Genomic DNA, 23,162 nt, shown 5'->3' with positions numbered 1-23,162 from the left:
TAATGAGATAATTGTATTAATTTAAGAACACATTTTCTCTTCTGTCAACAATATTTTTTTCAAACAATCCTGGTGAACTTCCTCCATCTTGCAAGACAGCACAGAACATATTAAACTGAATGTTTAGAAAACTACCAAGAAATTAATATTTAATTATTTGAATTTTGAATCTGTATTTCCTGTAACAGGCAATCAGAACAAGGCTTTTGGGGTGGGAGGGGGTGGAAATCACAATATGATATTAAGAAGTCACAGAACAGACTTACATATCACGCTAATACTGCATTCTTAAATGGTCATAATGTGAAGCCACAAGTGCAAATACTTATTTGAAGAATGCCAATGCCATTTTAAATAAGTATCACTCACTTTTTAGATCGCTCCTGTCTTTGCTAGATTTGCCAGTATTTTTCTCAGCAATAAGTATTTGAAACTTATGTCTAGCCCACTGAGTGAGATGATCAAGCATGGAGAACACTGTCTGTGTGCTCAGCTGACTCAGATCAGATGCACTGTCTTCAAGTCTCCTGGTGGACTGGTCATCGTGTTTCAGAACAGCCATAATCTCCATGTAAACCTACACAAACGTTAAGATAAAAGGTAAAAGTGTCCTACCAGCATCAAAATAGTAAGAAACAGCAATTAACAAAACTCAAACTAAAACACTAGATATTTTAAATGTATATTTTAATAATTTAGGGCTTAATTCCAAGCTCTCTTGTCTCTCTCTCCAAGCTCTCTCTCTCACAGTCTCAAGAGGAAGAAATGGCAAACCAAGTAGGAGTTGTTGTCCAGATATTCCATACAGGGAGAAAGCCTTTAGGTTTCAAACACACAACAAATCCTACTGCATCTCTTCTACAAATACAATACTTCAGGGTTTGATAAGAACAAAGCTATCTACTGGCTAATAGATCACAGATCTACTTTTTTGCTTATATTTAAGTAAATGCAATGCCAAAAGACCTGTTTCCTGTTTGGTTTAATCCACAGAATATGAGTTAACATACATAACAGAGGTTTATTGTGGATATACTTGTTCACATGAGAAAAATCATCACACACTCACAATGTTTAAACACAGACACTTTAGCAGTGAAATTTCAAAATAATGAAATCTAAGTTATATTTTTCAGTATCTTCTCTCTAACTCTGTTGTTTCTTCCAGGACATGCTTACAAACGAGTCCTTGCAAACTTGCATCTCTCTGTACATGTATGTGCTGCTCACAGCACAGATGGCAGCACACAGGCACATGCAGTGACAGCTGCAGCAAATTGAAGGAAAGCTCTGGACGACTCTTCTCTCGTATCTCTGCCTTGCCACAAATCCTGCTCCACATGAACCTGGTAGTTAAACAGTTTATCCACTTAAACTGCAATTGTATGCAAAGGAGAGGAAAAAATTATGGGTCTGAATTCTTGGAATTATACAAGTTCAATTTATTGGTTGTTTTTGTTGCACTCTTCCTCTTTGTACCACTCCAGCTCTTGATGTTCCTGCAGTCATTAATTAACTAGATGGTATCTCATCCTAGGCCCAACTGAAGAGAGAGATGGAAATGCACAGAGAAGCAGTTCCAACACAAACTTGTATGAGCATATTCAAAACCCTGTCAGAAAATTTATATTATTAATACACAAAAAGGAGTTTAACACCTAAACAATTTATTCCTGTAAGTCTACAGTAATTTTGCAGAGCTGAACAGCTCTTAGGAAGAGCAGCTGACCACTCCTATAGAAGGCACTACCATAATATACATCTCACCTCTTGTTGATCCTCTTGACTGCATCCCAACAAAACATAGACAAGGATGTGTGGCAGCAGATAAATTGTCACCTTATAGTCATTTTTCATCATTATACTGCAGCAATCAAAAACTTTTCTGGCAAGGTCATGTCGCACCTACAGAAAGATATTATTTCCAGGAGAAGTACCATTACAAAATGCAAATATCTGAACAATTAATAGATTTCCTTTTGTTGACAACACAAATTCTAGTCCATTAAATAATTTTAAGATACTTGTCTCATACAGAAGGTTCCTCAGATTCAAACCTGCAACAAGGATGGCCAATGGCAGCTGCTATTACACATATCAGCTATGGATCCCACAAAAAGCCAGGGGATTTTGCTTACATGTTCCACTTTCCCATGTTTTTTACACCATTGTGAACTTGCATTGGCTAACAGAAAAAACCTTAAGGCTGAGAGTCTACCACTACACTCAGCCTCTCTTCTGCCCTAAAAAGCCTCAAAAAGTAGGAAATTAATGAAGACATTCCATTCTTCTCTGTCTGAAAGAGGACAGTGTAGCTCCTGAGCTACTGTAATGCAATTCACTTCTTACAGTGGTTGATTTGGAAGTGAAATTTTCAGTGGGTCACTTAGATATTAGAAAGGGGAAAGAAAATGAAGAGATAAATACTTTTTATGTGCTGGGACTGTGGAGCTACGGGGAAATCTTTCCAAAACTGAGAAGGTAAATTCAGAAGCATTTGCCCATGCCTTCAGTTTTACAAGTCTCTGGACAAAGGCAAGTTCCTTTGGCTTTTAGCTTTGATACTATCTGGGAAGCCTGGCCAAGAAACAATGCTGGGGGAGGGAAAGTGCAGTTACCCTGCTGAAGAAGTAGGTAAGTCCTCTAAGAGGCATATTCTCCCATCCACCCCCCATTTCAGAAACCAAAAATGCAGTTCAAGGACTGTGCTGTATACAGCAATAGAGAAAGCAGATTTATTCTCTTACCTTTGTTATAAGATAACCTGCCCAAGTTGCTGACCATTCTGCAAAATTATAACCTAATTTGCTTAAGTAAATTGGCTTCTTCATCTTAGACCAATTTACAGCCTTTTGGTAACTCTTGTACCTGCAATTTTAAAATATCCATTTAATAAAAGTAATGTTTTTATTTATAATATACATATAAAATGCCATAATAAAATGCTATAATAAACAATAATAAATAAACAAAATTCCTTGACTGGAATCTTTAGAAACAGAATTAAGAAAACACTTTCAGTAGCCAACATCTGTTATTCTAAAGCTTCTTAAAATTAAACACAAAATAAAAATTCTCATAACATTTTAGGTTGTTAAGTATATTTCAAAGTACTATTCAAATCAGTTTTAAGAAATGCAGTTTGATAAATATTTCAGTACTATGTTCTTGACAGGAAAAACCCAGAACATATATGAAAGGCAAGAAAGACCAAAAGTTTGTTTTCTGAAAAGGCAAAGCTTATCACAGATGAGCATGACTGTCTTCATGAGGAAATAGAAAGGAATCAAATTAAGGCACAAACATAATTACATCGTTAGAAGTTTTCTTGACATTATTTTTATCATGACTTCAACAAAATGTAAAGTCAAATTAAAACTCTATAATAGGAGGAGCTCATTAAGGGTAGCAGTAATAGGATATTAATAGATTTGAGTACAGAGGAAAGAAAAAAGAAACAAAACCTTCAAACATCTTATAAGCCAATGCTCTAGGGACAAATAGGCAGATCTGGGCAAAGTATGAGCTCCTAACTTTGCCTGTTTCATTTATAGAGAATTACATTTAAGTAAGTGCTAATTCAGCTTTATGTAGAAAGACCTTATTTGAAGTTTGTATCTATACATATCACTCTTCCCAGAAGACTGACAATCACAAAACCAAATGAAGTTAATAGTAGCCTGTGGGGAAATCAATCTGTTATGAAAAGAAATTGTTTAAGTTGTCATATACCGTGTATTTAAGTGAGGTTCCAAGATCTCCTGCACATGCTCAGGAAACCTCCTCCAAAGCTTGGAGCCAGGGCAGTCAATGTTTGTCTCCCTACAGTCATAGATGGATAATAACTCCTGCAAAGGCAAGGTTTACATGACCATGCTAGCACAGAGAATTTTCACAACCACAGTAGTAACCAAACCTGGTGTTAATGATCTTAGAGGTCTTTTCCAGCCTTAGTGATTCTATGATAAGTAATGAGATGGAAATTATGGAATGCTTAATTCAAATAACTACTGATTTCCCAGACTGTCCAGTTGGTTGGACCACACTATCTCATATTCTTTGCATCTGCCAATAAACCAGGACTACAAGTCTGATTCCTCCTTGTCAAACCAGCAGCAAAGACCAGAGTCTGAAAATAAGGGTACACTCCCTTTCAGTTGCTTCTTAAAAGTGTAAGCAGAAACTATCTTAGTGATCCTTACTTCTTTTCATTTCTTCCTGGGGAACCAGCACTAATTCTAAGTCACTCTCAGGATTACTCCTTGAATCATTATGAATGGACTGTTAGTTACCTCTGAAACACCAGATGTCTCCCAAAATACTGCGACACAGAAGCAAACAAATCTATCTTTTATTTGACAATTCCTCAGAATTTTAAGTGTACCTTCTAATTTAAAGCCGTACAGGATGAAGTTTCAATTACTTAAACATGTATCTCAAAATTTACATTTATTTTGCACAATTTTAAGTTCAATGTTATAGAAATAACTTGTGATGAAAAAATAGGATCTATCATGTGTCTTACCTGAATTGCATATGCTGCAGAATCCTGAGCACGAACATTATCAGCATAAGCAAGGAATGCTCTGGTCAGTTCCATTAATAATCCATAGGCAAAATTTGGATCTTCCACACCAGCCTCAAACACAAACAGAATGCCAGTTCTATTAAAACAGAGTAATAGCTGTGTCTTTAATCTCTAAATAATCACTTGGAAGCTTAACTCTAAACTGTTTTAGGTGAGAAAGCAAGTACAGATTTTCAAAGGGTCTAAAGATAAGAGGTTCCCTACTCCCAAGGACTTGTAAATGACTCTTAAAGCTAAACAAAACACTATTGCAGTGCTTCTTACCACAAATGTAAAATGTTTTCCTTGAGTTTCACTTGTTGAAAAATCGAGCCTGCCAGGATCTATGGCCCCCAGTTCACCTAAACATTCTCCACAAAGCAGTCGAGCTTGAGGATTTGCATCCTGGCAGCCAATGAGAAGGACAGTCACCAGCTGGGAGATGACTGGCTCCACAGTCTCACTGTCTGTTACATACTTGATCAATTTGTCCTAGGAGGTTGAAAAATCAAGATGAGTTATTCTACAACAATATTTATGGTAAATAATCATGGAAATTTCCAATCTGTAACTTCCTCTTTCTTCTGATTTCATTTGGCCGTGACTTTAGGTCAGTGATTCCAATCCTGCCTCATTCTAACTACAGCCCCATTGCACTGAATTGCTTGTTGCCCTGGGAAGAGCTAAACAAATGAATAAGGGACTTGGGCCTTAATTAATAATGCTGTCATGGCCAATAATGTATTTCATTATCATACACCTCTCTACTAAATTCATTTTCTTTCCTTGTCTTACACCAAGAACCTCTCTTTTTTTCTACATTATCTTTTTCACTTATTTGTCCCTTTTCTTCATATGTTCCAGAATTCCTCCAAATTTATTTCATGCAGCTGTTGTCACACCTTCTGGTTTTGCTGCCATTTGTATTCTTATTTGCCATGTCTTGGCCATTTCTTTACTCTCATATCCTATAAAGCCCAGGGTTTCAAGTCTTTTAATCAATGTCCATCATTTTAATTGGGTGTCCTTTCTTTTCTGTTTTGGCCCATCTTTTATTCCCCAGTTCCATATTTAGTCCAAATAAAGAAAAAAATGAAGATGTTTGTCATTGTTATGTTTAATGAAAACTGAAACCACAGCCAACATAACAGAGCAAATAGTTCCACAAGCTGTGGAACTAATTGGGTTTGATTTGCCTCAGTTATTTTGCTAGACCTCTAACTAAGCAAGACATGGCAGCATTTTGCTGACCTGAGCCACAAGAATTACAGACTGGCCAGGAATTTACACAATGACTGTTCTTTTAGCTAGAAGGTTTTTTTTAAATTTCTAACTAAAGAGTGTCCCATAATCTTAGAGGTACTAAGGGGACAGATTTATTATTTTTTCCTAACAGGTCACCCTTTGAGATAATAACCACACAGATTTGTAAAGCACTATCTTCAACTTGTACGTGGCTATAAAATTTATTTGAATATGGATCAATGGATTCAAATTTTTGAGGGTGGAAGATAAAGAAGGAAGAGCAAAAAACTGAAGGTATGAGGTGGTCAAACATGTTAGTTCTTCCAGATATTACACACACACACAATGCTGGCTTTTATGTATTAGGCTCCTGATGCAAAAGCTATAAATGTTCTAACAGAGAATAAGCCCACAAAACAGATTGCTGTGAAATATCTCTTTCCTCAGAGTTGAAAAAAAAAAAGCAAATGTACCACTAGCCTTGCTGAATCAACATCACAAAGATCTGGAAGATTTGAAAGTCCTCTCATATGGAGATGTCATGAAAAAGAACCCATTTCCCCCATTATGTGAAGAAATAGCTTAAAGAACTGAGAAGAGTAACACAGTTCATGGGAACAGCCTGCAACAGTAAGGAGCTTTAAATTGATGCTCCAGATGCTGATTTGATTTGTTTTTAATTCTGCTGAGTGATGTTTTCTATACCTGATTTCTGTATAATGTTTCTTTCAGGCTGGTGAGTGCATGGATACGAACATCCACATTCTCGTGCTGAATGGCTCTCATGGACAGCTGCAGTGCTCTCTGCAAGTCGGTGCTTTTGGAGGATTCCTGAACAAGACAGGACATAAGAAGTTCAAGTTAAGCATAACAGGAATCTGATTAAGCAGCCTCTCAAAGAACACAAGTGAGAACACATGGAAACAACTACTTTATTGCCTATGTTCTCACCTATATCCATAAACCATTGTCTTTCTGCCTGTTTTTTAAAATGTTTTTCCCAAAAGGTGCTATATCTACACTTTTGGGTAAATATAATGATGGTGTAAATAAAAACTATAAAATCGGAAGAAAATGCTTTGCTTTGAGTCTATCTAAAACCAAATTAATTTCTACTTTTTCATTCCCACGAAGTAACTGCTACTCCCCATCTATTACCTAATCATTCTGAGGGCAAGCAACAGAAATGGACCACAGAGTACTGCTAAAAACAGACAGACTTTGCTCCCTGTGTTTGGAAAAAGGATCAAACGAAAAGTAGTAGCTTTTCTTGTAACACAGTCATTGCCATAGCTAATGCTGCTGACTTTTAACATTCTGATCTCTTTAGTCTCACAAAAAGATGAAAAGTTTGTGTTCAGGAGATGTTATAGAAACAAGAATGTTGACTATGAGTATATTTCATTCCTAAAGAAGAATCAGAACCTGCTTCAAACTATTCCTGTGATACACAAAACCTGTTTTGTGGTGGAAGCAGATAAATACTATTTCCATTTAGCAATAAACTTTAAATGTTTTCCTCAGTTGTCATGAATTCATTTGATGCATTCAAACCAACCAACTAAATAAAAGAAGCATACCTTTCTGTATTCCTGAAGGACAACCTGAATTTCTTTTAGTTCAGGAAGGTCAGGCAGAAAATATATTTCATGTAGAAAGTCTCGTACTGCATCCCTAATAGTTACCAAAAATATTGCAAAGAATATAGCAAACATTAGTTGGATCAGAAAATTCTTAAAAACCCATCCAAACCCTTAGATAAGAACTTTATTATTCCTATTGCCAACTTTTGTTTTGAAAACTGTTGGTATGATAGAATGCAAAAAAAATGAAAGCCCAACAAAAGTAATCAAGATAATAACTATCAACATTCCTACCAGAAAAAAAAACCCACATACTTTTAAGCTATAAAATATAAGATGAAAAAGAATTAACTCAACATTATCTTCAAAAAGGTTAAGTAAAAAACCCTATTTTATTAAAAAACCCTTGATTTTATTTTCAGTTGGTGTGACCACTTGAAGAGAATGTATGAAATCTTACTCAACATTATAATCTGTCCACTTCATAATTATAACTCTAATTATTGAAGAAAACAAAGAACTCATTTCCTCCCCATTCCCAACTCTCTACACTTCTCTCTATCTTAGAGCAAATGTAAGCAATCATCATTATTCTGTAGAGGGAAGTGATTTTCCATCCCAGCAGAAAAAACACAGACTCAAGGAAACCTGGCAGGGTTAAGTGTCTGACTGGTTGTAACTTTGCCACAGCATCATGTATTTTTATAAGGACAATATAAAAACACCTTTTCAGATGAGGCTATTGCTTGCCAGATTTCAAGATCTAAACACATTTTAGAGAAGTGCAAATGTATAGAAAGATGGACTATTTAGCAGAAAAACAAGTTCTCATCTCAGTGCTGGACAACTTAAATTTAGGGTTATCTCCATTCCTGTAACAGGATTTAATCCATATAACTGAAAATATTTTGAACAGTACCTGTTCTCAACTATGAGGAAGTGGAATATTGCTGTAGTTTCCTTGGGTTGGATATGAATAAGGGGCAATAACACCACAATCACATGGCTAAGCAAGGAGCCAAGGTAGGAATGGTCCAGACTTCGAACAAAACAATCCCAGGCTCTAAACAAGAAAAGACAACAAAACAACAGTAATCAATGGTTCTTCTCTGCATAAGACATTTTAGGTGAGTCAAGAAAAGCATTTTAAGCTGTTTCAGCTCTGTGGTTTAGATTATTGTCCAGAACAAAACAAACCAGTATATTGAAGGACAGAAACAGCAGGTATGCCACTGCTTTGGTACACCATCAGTTCACCTGCAACACAGTTCTGGAAAGTCATCCTTGTATCTCAGAGCTGTTCTCAGTGTAGTCATCATCTTCACTCTAACTGAACTCACGTGTTTGGGCCCCATGAGCTTCATTAAAGACCTAAGACTATTTAAAGCCTAGACAGAGAAAAGGCATTTTAGTGTATTAGATACTCAGGAAAACATGTACAAGCCATATTTTCTAAAAAAATCAGGCTACCTCTGTTTAAGAAATCATGCTGTATAAGACATCAAAATCAGTTTGATGTTTCAATATAGAATTCGGGTTTAGAAAAAAAAGAGAATGAAAGGAAATCTCTAATGATAGAATTGTAACAAGAAACCATGTTATTTAGGCTATTGACAAATTGATGAAGAAGAACTGTGGACACCAAAGGAGAGTTAGTTATTATAGATGTCTGTTCTAAGACAAGATTGACTATATATCAAAAGCTGAAAAGAGCAGAGAGAAAATAAATAAACTTGCATTTAAGAAAAGAAACAAGCCCAAACCCAACTAAAGCAAAGCAACAAAACACAAACAGCATTGACGTAAAACTTCTAGCAGAAGTGATTGCAAGCATCAGGAACAGGTAATAGCTCAGCTGTCACTGACAGAAGAGAAATCCTGAGACGCAGGAGATATTTCAGTCCCAGTAACACTACCTCTAACAAGGTAGTACAATGTCCAGCACGACAGATCAGTAACATGGGAATAAACCTGAGCTTGAGGAAAGGTCATGCAAGGGGAAACTCATCAAGAACAAAAAACAGAACAAGAAAAGATAGAAATAATAGCAGGTGCAGCAAAAGAAATGCTATACAAATTAAGAAATTCATAAAATGTGAAGACATGGGGCTACGAAAATGAGAGCATCTCAACATGAATATCTGAGAAGCAAAAAACCACCAGAGAAAATGCAGTCTATCAATATAAAGGTTATATCCACTCTAGCACTGAAAATTTCCTGCAGAAATCACCTGCACTACCTGTGTGAGGTGGCTACAAGCCCAGTCCTGTGCTTAGAAGCACTGCCTCAGCAGAATTTTCACACGTTGTCTTGAGCTGTGAGCTCTACTTTCTCTAAATTACTGTAAAGCTTAAAGGAGCTGTTCTGTGAGAAGCAAAACTAATAAAGTCCAGTTTCTCTTGGATTTGCATCTTATTTTACCTTTGCCCTTTGGTGCCCTTATATAACCCTGTTCACTGCAGTAACTCCAGCTTTCTCCAGTATTCCCTCATCCTCCCACTGTTGTTTGTTTCACACATTAAAAATAACACACTTTTCCTCCTCTGTAATTCCTCATTGACTGACTTGTTATATATACCATGTCTGACTGAAATATGTACATTATCTGACCATTAAAGAAACAAAACAAGAAGTAACAGCATCAGGTTTAAAGAATCATATTGGAACTTCAGTATCATTGAGACTTCAGTGACAGTTGCATGACCACACAAGTAAGTCTGGAATATCAAAATAGCCCTTGCTTATTTTTTTTTAATATTCAAAATTAATTTTACATACCATTTTTTTATCTTCAATGCCAACACTGGAACTCAGTAACTGCATGTTAAAAAAAGCCAAGATACCAAGCAATTTAGGTTGCAGATAATCAGCCTGTGGAGGAAAAAAAAAAAAAAGGGTAAAAAAACAAATAGTCTTACTAATAACACATTCCTAAGCTTAAGAAATTAAAAAGCAGGTATGAAATGCTAATTCTGAAAGACAAATGAGAAAAATCCCCAATACATACACTGCTACTTAAATACCAGTGTTAATGGCACACATCCCTATTAGGTTGTGGGTTTTGGGAATTGCATGTGTGTGTTGTCAGTTTGTTTGGGCACTGTTTGTTTTGGTTTTATGCATACTTGGTATGTATCTCCCTATTCCAGGAACACTTAATACGGAATGCCAGCCTTTCCTCCACTTTTTGTCTCAAATAATGGCAAAATGCCTTCACTCTCACAACGGACAAAAAGAAACAATTACTGAGCAAAACTGAACCTGAAAATGTTGATGTCCTTACCATCTGTTCAGGTGATGTTATTTCTCTGGGTCCCCGATAGGGGTCATCATGAGAGGCAAACGAAGCCAATATGGACAGGCCATTGAAGACTTGCTGGTAGTGCTCTCCTATGCGCAGCAGTAACTCATTGTGCAGCCCCTGGTAGTCCTGCCTCAGCAAGCTGCCCAGTTCTATCTCAGTCTCATTCTGTAATCAAACAGCAAACAGAAACCAAGTCTTCATTTAATCACAATGAAATTAGCACACTGAGAAACAGGAGGCATTGGGCTCTGGTTGATTTATTATGGAAACCAAAGAAAAAGCTTCCATTCAGCAAAATGCCAAACAAAAAAAAATTTTTAGAATTTGTTAAGTTCATAAAGTATCTTATAACCATTCCTCAGAGCCAACGGAACTGATTATAAATAACAAGAACAAAATTTCTGCATATACAATTTCCCACTCTATGCTTTGCAATACCTTAACTTAAATAAAGCAGAAGGGTCACTCTGCATCAATTGCTGCTCCTCATCTTTAGGTAGAATAGAGCAAATGCCAGTTTACCTTGAGGTAATGAAGTGCCCGCTCAAGCTCATCCTTGGTGCAGGAACAGACCAGGTGAGAGAAGATGTATTTGAAGTTGTTGATTAAAATCTCTCTTCGGTTGACATTCAGTTGTTTCGCGATGGTTCGGATGAGCGTGGAGGCTGCAGGACTGGCCTTGGCTGCAAGGTCAGGAAGCAGAACCTGCAGGGTCCGCTGGCAAATTAAGAACAGCAGTTAGTGGAAAAAAACAAACAAAAAAATCCTCCAAAACCCCAGGATTAAGCTTAGTTCCATTTGTGTCAGCACCACAACACACATCCCTGGTCATAAGTATGACCATGGGTATTAATAAAGAACTTTAATAAGATGGAAATACAGAGTAAAAACGCAGATAGAACTAATTACTTCAGGAGCTGCTTCACCTAATCAAATACTAAGAAACAAGTAAGCAAGAAGTGAGCTGGCATTTTTTGTGTCCAGTCAGATTCTCCACATATGGAAATCTTAGAAAACCCCAAAAAAACCAAAAAACCAACATGCCCACATAAAACATGTACAGGTATTCCCCCAACCTACCACTCAACTAGAACACTGCTTAGTTAACAGTTGTGCATTTCTCATCTCTTAACAAGCAAAATACAAGTATGATTATGAAGCTACTTAGTCTTCCAGTAAAACAGATATCTAACCAGATCAGAAAGAGCAGAATCCACAGAATAGGAGCTTTCCTCATTTGAAACAAGAAAGCTGAAACCATGCAAAAATCACACCTCACAAAGGATCCCTCCAAGAGCACCAGATCACTAATACAGATAGACTTAATGAGTATTCTAGATCTTTGCTCATTATCTGTCACACTTGAATTAGCATTATGGCCATCCCTCTAACTCCTTGATAAAACTGATCCTCTGTATTTCAGCTCCCAGTTGCAGCAATCACAAAGTAGTCTATTTTATAACAAACAACAGTAACTAGAGAAAAAAAAACCAGATCTTTGACAATCACAGAAAAATTGTGGATTAAAACAGAAATTCACAAGCACACAGACAAAATATCAAAAATAGAAAGGACCGACCAACTTACCGAGAGAAAGCGATTTAGATCTGGAAAATCAAACACACTGGCAATCTCAGTTAACATGTCCAGAGCCATTTCTCTCTGGTGATCAGCTGTTTGTTTCTGCAGCTCATTGCCCTGGCATGGAGAACCCAACACCACCATTTGGCTGGAGTGCAGGGACTCCACTAGAAACTAAGCATGAAGAAATAGATATTTAGTATTATTTTTCCCTTGTTTGCTCTCTAAAACTAAACAGAAGAGTTTTACTCCCCTTTCTGTACACCTGGTTTTCTCTCCCATTTATGGTGCAGAGATCTATGATTATTACTTTGCAATAGAAGTGGATTATCATCCACTTAATAATTACATTCAATTTTGTAACCCTAGATTCAAATATTGCATTATTTAAAAAAAAATTCAAAATTAGAAAAGTTTGCTTTTGACAACTTTTTTTTAAAGAGAACTTTTGTCTTTAGGTAATGGGTAGAACAAAAAACCCAAATCAATCATGTCAGAATTATGCCTGTAAAATGCTGACTTCAATTTTAAGTCATTGTGTCTTGCAGCAATAGAACTACATAATGCAAGAAACTATACAGACCCTCTAATTCGGAATGACAGCATCTAGGGAATAAAACAGAGAAGCAATATTGTCGAGGGAAGATCAAGACAAAGTCAAAGACTTCTCATTCCGCCCTGAATATTTGTAGGGGTTTTTTTTCTTGAAATCATCTTCCTCAACCTATGAGATTTCACCTTGTAAAAATACTGCAACTTTTACCTTTAATACCATTTTCAAAATACACAGAAAGAACCTGAACACACATGCCTTTCTAAACCACCATATCTTTTTACCTGGCAGATGGGCTTCTTGTACTGACTGAAGAAAGCCTGCAGCTTGACGGCCTTGGCCGCTGCCAGGGCGCGGATTTCCGCGTACGCTGCTCCGGCCACGGCAGCCGACTTGGACAGCAAACAGTGCAACAAGTGCAAGAGGGCAAACGGTACCAACTCTCCTTTTGATGCCCTTACAAAGCAAGCAGGAGAAAAAGAAATATGCAAAATACCTCTTCATTGTACTTGCAAGGCTTATCTGCACCTCCTATGGCAGGGCAGAAGACACTGAGGAACAGCCCACATGAATCAACAGCTCTGTGCAGTTGCAGCAGGCTCTGGACAAAGGCTGACTTCAAAATCAGTAATTTAATCTTACACTTGAACAAAAGGTTACTTTGCACCACAAACTGACATGACTGGGCAGTTTTCAAGACACTATCAAAAATACCTTCCAATATCTCCTGTTGTGAGAATCAAGGTATCTTTAAGCTCATTATTTCTTGACAATTTGGCATTTGTATAGGCTTCTTTCATTCTTGAAACAAACAGCTGGTACACAGGAAAACAAACAAAAAAATAATTTTAGTGTTTGACATTAGTGAAACAAGACACACAAACTCAAAAACCCAAAAATAAATATGAATTCACCTCTTTTATGAATCCTTCCTCAGAGTCTAAGGATTCTAGTATGTTCTTTATGCAGTCACTGAAAGCCACTCTTACATCTTTGTCTGGATCTTCCATTAGATTTAATAAAGACCCAACAAGAATCTTCACACTGGACTCATCAGTGTTAAAATCCAGATGTTTGCAAAGATGAGGTATATTTTTTATAAATGCTGGGTGGCATGGTTGGAGGAGGAAAGGAAAATATATTTTTAATACCTTTTCAAAACCTATTGAAGTGCACAAAACAGTGATGCAAGCGAGCCATAAAGCACACTATACTTTTTTTAATCAAAAGAGTAAACACTGTAAAACAGAAAAGCTATTTAAAATTCAGATTTTATCAATTATTACAGTTCTAGATATAGTCATAGACCAAAATTAAGCCAAGGTAGTTTAAAAGAATATTAATGACAATATTAAACATTAGCAGTGATATCAACTGAAATACAACACTTCAAGTTATAGCTATAAAAAACCCAATATAGAATAAAAGGAATGGAGAAAGGTACAGAAGCAGTGACTTAGTACCTCATATGGAAGTATAAAATGTTAATAAAGGTAAAGCCACATACCTAGCTTTACTGAACTGGGTGCTTTACTCTCAAGGAGAACAAGAAATGGCTTGAAAACACAGGCTTGCACAGAACAAGTTTTTCCATGAGTAGAAGTCACAGTGAGGCTGCTACACAGAATATCATGAGTAACATGTTTGATAGCAGAGTCTGCCAAGGAGGGTTGTACACAGAATGTACCAGAAAGGCAGCAAGATAATTTCCCCACTATAGCAGCACAAGCCTCCTTGACCAGCTCAGACTCATCTTTGATTTGATTTCTGAGAGGGAAACAAAAATGAAATCGTTTTAGTAGATCATTTACCTAGAAATTTGTTTTTCTACACTGTCTGAATTCTCTAACTATACTGACAGTATTATCAGGACAATTTAAGGATCTGTCTCACTAAATTATCTTTGTCCTTTTCAGAGTACCCTCACGTTCTGTTAAATATTTGAAGTAGCGCTGGGCATGGTGAGTCTGGCAGGTCAGACAGAAACTGAAGACTAACAAAAGGACAGAGGACACCAAGACATATATACAAAAGGTAAAGAAACTGGAAAAATTGTAAGAGGCATATGGACAAATATGGCATAGATTTCATTGACAAAGATAGCTCCTTTCTCCTCCTCAATTTAAATGGGGCTCTCTAGCCAGGAAAAGAACTTGCATACTGACATGGTAGTTGAACACTGTTCTGTCATACAGACATCACACACACCTATCCTGTTGATATCTTATGATTTCTGTAACTGAGATCTAACAAATTCTGGATTTAATAGAAATTAACTTTTTTTTTTTGGTGCTTGTACTACATTTCTTATTTTCTGGTTTTCTTCTTGCCCAAACCCAGAAAAGCAGATCAATACATACAAAAGCACTTTGGGAATCGTGCTGCAGGACTGCACACTTGTGGGATGAAGCAGAAGAGAGAATCCTTTCACACAAGTAGCCCGAATTACTTCATGGGGACTTTGTAGTGCCCAATGATAAATGGATTTTCTCCAATCCAGATGAATGTTTCTTGGGAAGAGAGACAGAAGGAGCACACAGTATGACTGAGTTGGGAGTGCTAAAGGGAAAAAACAAAGCAAACAATTACTTGATTTAAACTTTTAATACCATCAGTCACCATAAGAGGGCAAAGAAAATAATTTTGCTATAGAAAAATCATTCCAAACAGATATTAGGTTTTATATACTTTAACATACTTACAGAAACTCTGTGCAGTTTTTTGACTCAAAACTAGAGGATCAAACCCAAACATGGATGGCTTAAAACAAGAATCATCAGGATGGCTGTAAATCCAGGGCAGAGACAGCAATGCACATAAGATATCAAGAGTCTGATCACTCAGTGGAGTTTTCACTAGGGGAAAAAAATAAAAAACAACAAGAAAAATATACTTTTTCAGCACTGTATAGTTTATAAAACATTTTATGTTCTTAATTTGCTACAAAATGTTACTTTTTCTATCAACAAAGATTAGTATCACTATTCCCACATGTTGATATCCTACATTTTAGACAGGTAATAATAAATCTTGTAGTGCTACATCAAAATAACCTAAAAACCTCATTAAACAGTTGACAGAATGTAATACATGAGCAGCAGAATGAAGCTGGGTATTTCTGGATTTGTCTGAAGACTCTCAGGTGGGCTCTGGGATGTCTAAAAAGCTAAACTCAAAATAACTCTACAGTCTTAGAGTCTGTCCTCCATCCTACACCCTGGTTACTTTTTTAAAAAAACATGCAAGTATTTTATATTTTTGGTACAATTCCTGCATGCCACATTGCTGAAGCTGGTCACAAGCTTTGAAATTGAGTGGAACTAAGATAATAAGGCATGCTGCCTCTGTGTGTTTTAAAAAGAAAACTGCCTGAAGTTTGTTCCTTTCTTATGTATTTTCACTATCCTCATTTACTCTCTTGGTCAGATAAAAATCAAAAGAAGTACAAAGAGAAGTAAAACATGTCCAAAAAGGAATGCAAATTAAGCTCCCTAAAAGAGAATAATGTTATTTTTTTACTTTATTTAGCTTTTTTTTTTTACAAGACTTTGAATACTGGCACAAGATCTAGAATTTCAGTACCTCTACCACAACAGACTAACACAGTCAGATGCATTCCTAATTCACAAATACAGTAAAAGACATGTTAGTTTAAAGGATTTCTCACCTTGTGCATACAGCAAGGCATCAAAGATTTTCACTATTCTGTCAATCACTTGTTCTAGATTAACAATCTGTGTAGCAGCCTCTAACAGGTTTCTGCAGACTTTCACTACTCTTGTGATAAAATCAGAGGAAATCCACTTGAACTGTGTATTCACCACTGAATCTGAGGAGCTTGGAGAACTCTTACATGTGCCAGAGTTACACGGATGAAATATTTTATGATCTGTACTGTTAAAACAGAAATCACATGATCAATTCAACAGATTATAAACATTTAATATTGTACTGCTTGTAAGCAAAGTTATTATGAAAGTGGGTTTTTTCGAAACATACAGGACTTACCCAACACTTATGCTGATACATGGACAAGCATTAAAGTAATCTACGCCAATCTTAAGGACAGTTACAAGAAACTGTTGGTCTCACAGTTTCTCCTTGGTCCCTTTACCTGGCAGAATTTGTTGGGGGAGAACAATGAACTATGCCCAGAGCAGCCAGTCGCAGAACCACAGCAATGCCTTCCACAGTCTGGAGAACATCCACTGGCAGAACTTCTTTCTCAAGAATGGATATTAAGGATGCAGCTTTCTCAGTGATGGCATTCCACAGAGAGCTCTTCAGTTTCATGTTCACAGGGCTACGTCTGTAATTTGACCATATTAATTATTTTCCAACACATACTTTTTTTCAGAAAGGATAAATCATCATAGCAAAACCAGTGCTAATCCATGTTTGATAGAGGATTAGGAATATACCACATGAAGCTTTAGCTTAAATGTGCTCTTTGGGAGGAAAAGAGACTAACTCTGAATTTAAGTATGACTCAAATCAGACTTATCTGAAAGGCTATAAAGCCATAACTCTACAATCCTTGGAAGGTCTTGGTGACCATAAAAAGCCAAATACTTACACTCATCTTTGAGAAAGGCAAAACAAAGAGGATCCAAGGAATCCTCTAGCCCTGTTAGCCTAACCTCAGTCCTGGGGAAGGTTATGGAAAAAGTCTTCCCTGAACTGATATCTACCTGCATGAGGGACAGGAAGGTGACTGTAAATGGCCATTACAAATTTACCAGGGGCAAATCCTACCCTCGATTTCTTTCCACACTGAGAGAGGTAGCTCTGTGGAGAAAAGGAGAGCTGTTATTTCAGAAGACTTCAACTGGCTACAAAACTTGGCCGGCAAGAACTTCATGAAGGTCCACAGGACAAGTCCTGCAACTGCCACAAAATTCCTGATGGAACAGAACCAGCTGAGGGCTGGCTGACTGTACAGGAGCTTTGGAGAAAGTGACCCGGTGGACCCGTGGAAAAGTTGACTATAAGCAGTGTGACCTTGTTGCAAAGAAGGTCATACTGGGCTGTACTCAGGAGTGAAGGCTGATCATGAGCCCACAGTTGGAGTACAGCATGAAGCCAGCTTTGAGTGCCCAAATACAAGGAAGATCAACAGCTGGAGCAAGTCCAAGAAAATCAGGGAGCTGAAGCACAGCACAAGCAGAGGCTGAGAGAACTGGCTTTGTTTACCTGTTCTCAACTAGATCTGCTTTAAGTACCTCCTGCTTAATAGCACAGCCAAACACATGATTCTGTCACTTTGTATGGATGCTCTCAGCTTTTCTGTTTTCAGTAGGTAAAAATGAAAATAATTTCCACTGAACATATTAAAAATACAGTCTCTTTAACTAAAGCTTGGCTTAAAAATCACTGTAGATTTTGATCCTTCAAAATATCACTTGGATTTTTTTCCCCAGAAGATACTTCAATGTGGCTGTTAAGAACTAACTGCCTCAAAAAGTTGTTATTTATTATTCAAGAGCCAAATTGCTATAACAGTACTTATTGAGTAAGTGTCATACATTGAAGGGGTGGGTGATTTCTTTGGATGCTTTGTGGGGAGGCTTAGTCGTCGCCTTTTCTCTGGAACTTCATCACTGCTGCTGCTCCACCCATCAGTGTCAGAAGTCTCCTGCTGGTTCTCATGAAGCTCCTGAAGGATTTCTTCTGTTTGTGTTTTTAATGCCGTGTAAAGTGGACTCACCAGATACTGGGATGGACAAACAACAGAGGTACCATGATGTATGCTCTGCCTTACTTCCCAAAGATGTGCTATTATTGTTTCTGACTTAAAATGCAAAATTTCAAAATATTATGGTAACAAAGTTCTTAAAAACCTTTCTGTCCAAAAACTTAATTGTAAGATGGAAGCTCTTATAAGCAATGAAGTTTCCTGTGTTACTACCAGAGAGGATGCAGCTTGCACAGCTGTTTCCCAGTTCCTGCCATAATACCTTGCTACCAAAGCCATCAGGACAGACACACAAAGTTTAAGAGACAACAGATACAATACACACATGAATGCATGGGGTAGAGGGAACACTCAGCACATCAACACCTTCCTGTCCCTAACAAACATGATAAAATCACATGGTTAGAAAGTAAGAACACAGGAGAATGGGAATTACTTATAAAGCTGCCCTCTGGGCCTTACTCCCATTTTATACTTTTCTGATGTTATTTATGATTACAGACAGTTCTGCCTGCATAGCTTATCAACAGTTCAATACATCTAAAAAACAGAAGAGTCCAGCTACATTCCACTGATCAAAGAAATCTGACCTGTACAAACATATGAAACAGTTAAAAACCAAGGAATATCAACCTAAATATGCAACTAAAAATAGCATTTCCTGAATTTTCTTCTTTGTATAGGTGTAGGTTTTTGTATCTGATCTATTCACACAACAAATACCGTTTTTAAAATTAACCTACCTCCTGTTCCTCCTGAGTTCCAACCACATTCACAAAAATCCCACATATGGTACTGATATGGGCTTTTCTTACTTGTAAGGCAGATTCATAGCCAGTTGGAACGAATTCCAGAAAATACTGCAGTATATGGCAAAAAGTAGTTTTCAGCTTTTCAGACTGAAGACACCTAAACACATCCCCCTCAAACAGTGCACAGAGCTTCTCCAGCAGCATATTGAAGTAGACAGGTTCAATCTTTTTGTAAGAATCTGCTTCAAAAGGCAACAATGTCCTCACTAACAGTAAGAGTGGTTCTCCAAAGAGTTCTGATTCCTCAGTATCCATTTCAAGGGCTGACTGCAGAATTTCAAAAAAGACTGTGAAGAAAATACTGGCCAGTTGTTCTGGAGGTCCTCCTAAATGAATTAACTTCACCAGAAACTTCATTGCCAAAGTTTTAACTTTAGGACTGCCATACTCCAACAGGGAGCAGCCTATCCCCCAGAGAATAATATCTTGTCTGACAAAAAACACATCTGCAACAATATCTGTCAGAATAGACATTAATATAACCTCTAAACTTTCTACATTGGGCATACCCATCAGCTGTAATGGTGCCAATCTTAAATATCCCACTTTGTCACTTATACTGCTTGAAAATCTCTTTACAGTCACTGGCCAGATCAGTCCATTTCCCCTGGGATGTTTCTGTGCATCTCTTTCATGCAAGATGATTAAGTCTTGGAAAAGCTGCAGCAAGTCTTTAGTTAGTACTTCAAAAATGGAGCAACTCTTCATTTTAAACAGAAAAAGTAGAGAGCAAATGACATCACAAATGTTCTTGTGCAATGTGTTGCAGTTTGGAGTTGCAGCAATTCGTAGAAGCCTTGTTATGATCCAGTTACTAAATTCTAGGACAAGAAAAGAGAAACAGCAAACGGAAAATTATTAAGATAAAACCCACAGTCTCCTAATGAGCACCTCCCTGGGAGCATATTGCTTATCAGTAAAACAAAGGAAAACTTGAGATAAATGCATGTAGGCCTAGTAAACAGAGCCTTCACTGGGACATTTATTCAGCAGATCCCACTGAAAAACAGGAAAAGAGGAAGGAGCAGCACACGAGGGTTGGGGTGGGAATGGAAGACACATATTTTCACTGGGTGGTTCCAGCCATTTTCTTCTGCCTAAAAAAAACCCTCAGGCAATGAATACAGCGTTTCTCATCAACATGAGCCAGGTAATACCACTATGCAACGGGAATGAATAACATCAAAATCTGTCCCAATAAACTGCCATTATCACAAGTGCAAATCCATTCACAATATTCTAAGTCTAATCATCATATTCACTTATAAATTTGTAACAAACTTCCACACCTGCCTTTCTCCCATTTCTGTTCTCTTGGATGATGTCCACAACTTTAAATCTTGAAAATACCAAGCTTCAACATAACATTTTCAACAAACTCACCTATGCAACTGCATTCTGTTTCCTCCTGATTTCCATCCACATTTACAAACATAAGGGGGGAAGATTTCATGATATATTGAATAAAATCAAGCAACATTACAGAACTTGGCTGCGAATCTGATTTCTTAATTAGTTCCAAAGCAACTTTAAAAAGAAAAAGCAGACAACAATATCTGAATTAGCATTGTAATAAATCAACTTCACAAATTTTGTTCACACCTAATGAGGATATTTTTATATATATAAAACACTATGATATGGTTTTGAACCTCCCAAATTATTTATTTATTGAGAGTATGCTTTTTTAATCCATGAAGATGATTTTGTGCATATGTACAACCCTCTGTGTGACTCCCAACTGTCTGAAGAGAAATATAAATTCCTCACTAAATAATATTAACACCACATGCACTAACATTCAGTTAACATCCTATCCAACTGTGTGATGAGTGAAGAACAGCAAATACCTAACATTCCCCTAGGTTTATAGTCTTGGTAGAGAAACAACTCGGAGAATTGTTCTAAATCTTCAGGAAATACAAGTTTTTAAATGGTAAATTCAGCTTACTGAAGCAGAAAGTTTAACAAAACACTAAACATATCTAACGCTGCTCCTTTGAAACAGGTATCTGAATCACACTGAATTCCACTGGGTTAGCTAGCACAAGAAGGAAACTATTTGAGATTCAGACAGCAGTTACCCTGAAAATTGATATGGCAATGATAAAATACAACACTTATGTATTCAAAGTAGTATATAAAGCAGATTGGATTTTTATTTTTACAGCCTTTCCTTTCAGTACTATAAAAGAATTAATGAATGCATCACCTACAGAGTAACATGGGTATGAATTGATCAATTCACCAGCCAAAGTATCAGTCTTACTGAGACAGCTACAAGAAATTATAGCTTGGAAAGAGTAAGTTACCCTTACTCTGATTCTCTTGGATGCAAGTGTACAGATAATTGAAATGATACTTTGATAGTGTATGTATTTCATAATTATCAAAATGCCAGTGAAATACTGTAATAATTGGAACCTCAACATTATTTAGGGAGTACTAAAATAAGGGTTTGTTAGAATTCTAATATTAAAACTAAAGCTGTTTACATCCAAGTATTTAAATTCTGAAAGAACACGTGATTATTAAGAATTGCAAGCTATAATATTCATTAACAATCACAGTACATGATACTCCTGCTTTTCAGTATTGCCAGCACCTGTATTCATACAAGCCTGCACTGCATTTCCCCCCTCCTTTTTTGGGGGGGTGTGTATGTGTGTGTGTTTAGGTTTTTTTCACTTAGGTAACTTCACATCATAACAGAAAATACAGAATTTATTACAAAAATAAGTCACAAAGGGTATTGTATTCAACAAAGTCTTTCTGAGAATGAGAGTTGTAACTTGTATTTTTGGCAGGAATTACTTAAAGCATATAATTTTAAAAGACAGGGATGTAATGCTTACCAACATCTACATCTGTAAGAATTCTGTCAATAAACTGGCAGAGGATTTGTCTTGGTTTCTGCACAACTGTGTTGTATTCTTCTGGGCTAGCACTAAAATTAAAAGTACAATATTTTGATGTCATCAATTTTAAAGTACAAAGTAATTATTTGAAGTCTATCTCAACAACACAATATTAAACACTGATTTTTTTCTTCTAGAGTCTTCTAAAGGAAACACAAATTGATTTCTTGTTTGTTTGGGTGTTTTTTTTTTAATTTTCTTGTTTCAGTGACCAGCCTGTCACTCCTTGTCTTTAGTTTTCAGAAGTACAAATGTTTTATAATGACCTGAAGTGCCTTTAGTTATGTAATTATGTTTGATATATATTAAACCCACATCTAACAAACCAAAGGATTTATCCCCATGCTACTACCATGGAAGAAACCAGATTTGATGCAGAAAAAAAGCAAGATTAAGAACCTCTTTCACTTTTTGAAGTAACCAGAATTATTCAACTGACCAGGTACAGATGACCGGGTAAGAAGTGTCAGCAGTGACTACCCAGGGGACTGAGAAGGCAGTCAGCTCTTGTCAGGTCACATCTCCAACATACAGTTGTGCCTTTACATTAGCCCCCCGACTAATATAGAACAAAGCTGCGCATTTCGTGCTGCCACTAAAACTTCAGAGCCAAACATGTCCCAGGTCGTTTGATTCACAGTGAGCGCACACAAACCCTGGCAGGTGGCGGGACAGGGGACCTGTCCCGCTGAGGAGCAGGCGCGGGCCCGGCTCCGGGACACCCCGCACAGCAGCGGGGCAGGAACCTCCTCCTCATCCTCCTCCTCCTCCCCCGCCCCACAGCGCAGCCCGCACACACACACGGCCCGTCCTACCCGGCGAGCTCCCGCAGCGCGGGGATCATGGAGGCCATGCCCAGGCCCTGCTCCGCCATCGCTGCGCTTTGAATCGGGCGGCGCTCCG

At 37.2% G+C, this 23,162-nt stretch overlaps 1 protein-coding gene across 1 annotated transcript in view; it reads right to left on the bottom strand.

The window, feature by feature from the left end:
• The window catches only part of ATR (ATR serine/threonine kinase), a 39,020-nt gene extending 15,867 nt beyond the window's left edge, over positions 1 to 23,153 (bottom strand). The window contains exons 1-27 of the mRNA XM_008925321.3: positions 23,075 to 23,153; positions 22,197 to 22,288; positions 20,725 to 20,868; positions 19,273 to 20,162; positions 18,360 to 18,547; positions 16,949 to 17,143; positions 16,502 to 16,728; positions 15,537 to 15,689; positions 15,195 to 15,393; positions 14,342 to 14,601; positions 13,749 to 13,939; positions 13,549 to 13,649; positions 13,119 to 13,290; positions 12,288 to 12,455; positions 11,223 to 11,417; positions 10,680 to 10,865; positions 10,175 to 10,267; positions 8,653 to 8,783; positions 8,315 to 8,458; positions 7,393 to 7,486; positions 6,518 to 6,643; positions 4,853 to 5,059; positions 4,526 to 4,639; positions 3,733 to 3,848; positions 2,748 to 2,868; positions 1,768 to 1,905; positions 370 to 577 (exon numbers count right to left, since the gene is read on the bottom strand). Coding sequence (XP_008923569.1) covers positions 370 to 577; positions 1,768 to 1,905; positions 2,748 to 2,868; positions 3,733 to 3,848; positions 4,526 to 4,639; positions 4,853 to 5,059; positions 6,518 to 6,643; positions 7,393 to 7,486; positions 8,315 to 8,458; positions 8,653 to 8,783; positions 10,175 to 10,267; positions 10,680 to 10,865; positions 11,223 to 11,417; positions 12,288 to 12,455; positions 13,119 to 13,290; positions 13,549 to 13,649; positions 13,749 to 13,939; positions 14,342 to 14,601; positions 15,195 to 15,393; positions 15,537 to 15,689; positions 16,502 to 16,728; positions 16,949 to 17,143; positions 18,360 to 18,547; positions 19,273 to 20,162; positions 20,725 to 20,868; positions 22,197 to 22,288; positions 23,075 to 23,133 — 4,912 coding nt within the window. The 5' untranslated portion in view covers positions 23,134 to 23,153. The remainder of the gene's footprint in view (positions 1 to 369; positions 578 to 1,767; positions 1,906 to 2,747; positions 2,869 to 3,732; positions 3,849 to 4,525; positions 4,640 to 4,852; positions 5,060 to 6,517; positions 6,644 to 7,392; positions 7,487 to 8,314; positions 8,459 to 8,652; positions 8,784 to 10,174; positions 10,268 to 10,679; positions 10,866 to 11,222; positions 11,418 to 12,287; positions 12,456 to 13,118; positions 13,291 to 13,548; positions 13,650 to 13,748; positions 13,940 to 14,341; positions 14,602 to 15,194; positions 15,394 to 15,536; positions 15,690 to 16,501; positions 16,729 to 16,948; positions 17,144 to 18,359; positions 18,548 to 19,272; positions 20,163 to 20,724; positions 20,869 to 22,196; positions 22,289 to 23,074) is intronic.
• Positions 23,154 to 23,162: the final 9 nt, after the last annotated feature.

The sequence above is a fragment of the Manacus vitellinus genome, unplaced genomic scaffold (assembly GCF_001715985.3).
Source record: "Manacus vitellinus isolate BGI_N305 unplaced genomic scaffold, ASM171598v3 scaffold_29_pilon, whole genome shotgun sequence".
Taxonomy (NCBI): Eukaryota; Metazoa; Chordata; class Aves; order Passeriformes; family Pipridae; genus Manacus; species Manacus vitellinus.
Note: the sequence above shows the minus strand (reverse complement) of the source record. Positions and strands in the feature narration are given on the sequence as shown.